This window comes from Nicotiana sylvestris, chromosome 3, assembly GCF_000393655.2.
Source record: "Nicotiana sylvestris chromosome 3, ASM39365v2, whole genome shotgun sequence".
In the NCBI taxonomy this organism is placed as follows: Eukaryota; Viridiplantae; Streptophyta; class Magnoliopsida; order Solanales; family Solanaceae; genus Nicotiana; species Nicotiana sylvestris.
This window is the reverse complement of record NC_091059.1, coordinates 123,647,464-123,650,500: the sequence shown is the minus strand read 5'-3', so window position 1 is coordinate 123,650,500 and position 3,037 is coordinate 123,647,464. Positions and strand designations below refer to the sequence as shown.

The 3,037-nt window shown below is 36.9% G+C and overlaps 1 protein-coding gene across 1 annotated transcript; it reads left to right on the top strand.

The window, feature by feature from the left end:
• The first annotated feature begins 269 nt into the window (after nucleotides 1-269).
• Nucleotides 270-2,700, top strand: LOC104211775 (alpha-L-fucosidase 1-like). Its single transcript, XM_009760897.2, has 3 exons — nucleotides 270-911; nucleotides 1,290-1,526; nucleotides 1,872-2,700. Exons 1-3 carry the CDS (start codon nucleotides 361-363, stop codon nucleotides 2,566-2,568), a joined length of 1,485 nt encoding a protein of 494 aa, XP_009759199.1. The 5' UTR covers nucleotides 270-360; the 3' UTR covers nucleotides 2,569-2,700.
• The last annotated feature ends 337 nt before the right edge of the window (nucleotides 2,701-3,037 follow it).

Genomic DNA, 3,037 nt, shown 5'->3' with positions numbered 1-3,037 from the left:
GAAGTAAACAGCGAAATGTGTCAATTACCTAATCCAATGCGGCAGACACTGGGAGGCCAACCCGTGAAAGTGTGTAAATTAAGAGGCAGAAAAGTAAGAAACCAATTTCATCTACATCACCTTTTTACTTCTCTTTCAACAATCAAACAAAAACCTTTTCAAGATTTCTCCTCTTTTCTCCCTCCTTTTATTCTTGGAGCTTCTACAAAAGAATCTCCTTATATGGTACACCACGCAAAAAGAGAAAAGGTAAAGGTCCCCACTTTAATTTGGCACTTATTCACTCCCTATCTTCTCCATATTTATGTATTCACAACTGAATTATTAGATGACCATACTTATCAACATTGCAAACATTTCATGGCTAAGCCTTATAATTCTTTGTCATGTCTTATCATTACAACTTTCACCTTATTGCAATTGATATTTCCTAGCCAACAAGTGAAAATAACACCACCTCCCTTGCCAATTCTCCCATTACCAAATTGCGCTCAACTAAAATGGCACCAAAGAGAACTCATTATGTTCTTTCATTTTGGTGTCAACACGTTCACAGATAGGGAATGGGGCACCGGACATGAAAATCCTGCAATTTTTAACCCGACCCGCCTAGATGCCAACCAATGGGTTGACACGGCTGTCCAAGCAGGAGTGTCACTTATTATACTCACTGCTAAACACCACGATGGTTTTTGCTTATGGCCTTCTAAATACACTGATCATTCGGTCATAAGAAGTCCTTGGAAGAATGGTCAAGGTGATGTGGTTCAAGAATTTGTCAATGCGGCCAAGGCTCGTGGCGTTGACGTTGGTTTGTACCTTTCGCCGTGGGATCGCCATGATAAGAGATATGGTAATAATAAGGAGTACAATGAACACTACTTGGCTCAACTACAAGAACTTCTGAATAAGTAAGCCTTTGATCTTTTCCTCCCTTACTTTCAAGTTTCAATTCGACATGTTACATGCATGCATATGTTACATGTCGGAGGCGATGTGACGACACTTACCGCAGCTGTTCTGGCCGCATTAGTTACCAGATTCATTCAAAGACAGTTTTAATTAGGATACGAAAGTCCTTTTGAAAAGAAAAAAAGAGTTAACCTATATACATCGAGAGGCTATTAATAAAGAATTCTGTACACTACTATTATATTTTAGCATGTTGTACCAAATAATACGTTTAATTTTTTAGGTTATAAGTTTCACTCTTTATAGACGGTTAATAATTACCTGCTGCTTAAAAAAGGTATAATGGAACTAATAATTTTCTTTTTAATGGTTGAAAGCTATGGAGATGTTAAAGAGATATGGTTTGATGGAGCAAAGGGTTCGAACGCACCAAACATGACTTATTACTTCGATGATTGGTTCGCAATGGTGAGGGAGTTGCAGAGCACTATCAACATATTTTCCGATGCCGGCCCGGGCGTCCGATGGGTCGGAAATGAGGACGGATTCGCCGGAAGTACAAGTTGGTCTACCATCAATCGAACATTACTGTCTATTGGCAATAGCAACGCTGAGTACGTAAACTATTTTCTTCCAAGCCTAAATACAATTATTTCCCTTATTATTGTTTGTGCTAGCTGTATTCAGTAATATTGACAACTGATTTTTGGTCAACAATATACGTCAATTACCCTTTGTATGAAAAGCAAGAAGATACATGCCAATTATTAGATTGTGGCTGTTACGTCCAGTCATTTGGTGGGACATTTTCATAGAGTAGAAATGGAAAATTATTAGTCATTGAGGAAATATATTATAGTATATAGGAGCGGATTCCATTTACAAAAACTGAGTGATATCAAAGATTGTATTTTTATAAACTATAGTGCTAAATGCTTACTTTGCTAAACTAAATGCAGTTATCTCAACAGTGGAGATCCAAAAGGGACAGATTGGCTACCACCAGAATGTGATGTATCCATTCGAAAAGGATGGTTTTGGCATAAATCACAAGCACCAAAGAACCTAAGCGATTTGCTCGAAATCTATTACAAGTCCGTTGGAAGAAATTGCGTATTGCTACTTAACGTGCCTCCTAATAAACAAGGACTAATATCTGAGAGCGATGTGCAAAGACTCAAAGAATTTAGAAGTGCAGTCGACACAATATTCTCCACCAATTTGGCCACCAAGTGTTCGATCAAAGCAAGTAGTAAGAGGGGTGGTAAAAATGGAGGTTTTGGACCCGAAAACGTGCTAGACAATGACCATTTGTGGACATATTGGGCTCCAAGAGATGAAGATAAAGATGAACATTGGATTGAGTTCAAAGCGAAGGACAAACCATTGAGATTTAATGTGGTAAGAATTCAAGAAGCAATAGGGCTAGGTCAAAGGATTAAAGGGCATGAAATTTATGTAGATGGGATGAAAATTGCGAATGGAACCACAATAGGTTACAAGAAGCTTCACAGGCTAGAAAAAGGAATGTTGAGTGGTCATAGTGTGAGGATCAAGATAATTGAATCAAGGGCAATCCCTTTGATTTCATCAATTGGTCTTCATTTTGATCCCTTTTGGAATCCAAATGGGCAAGGAGATAGTGGTCCATTTTAATTTAGCACTTTCTGCTGATCCCATATGGGCTTATATCCTGTGCCTAATTCTTGTCTCAGTGTAGACTTGTAAAGTAGAAACAAGGAAGTGAAAAATGCACAATAAAGTGTTGAAGTTGCTAATTCTATTACCCTTTCATGTGCAGCTGGCCTGGTATGGTAATGTTACGGCGGACTAACCAAAACGCCGTGTCTTTTCATTATACTCCCTCTATCCCTTTTTATATTTAGATACTATTACTATTCGGGGAGTCAAAAAAATGATTTTAAATAATATTTTCATATACTTATTTAATTAATTTGAATTATCAATTAATTATTCTAATTGATATTATTCTCACGTGTATATATATATATAAATTGAAGAATTTATACTTGATTGTATATCAAAAATTAGATTCTCATAAAATGGGATTGAGGGGGTATCTTTTAATTTATATCAACGAACTGACACAAATATATTTGAACTG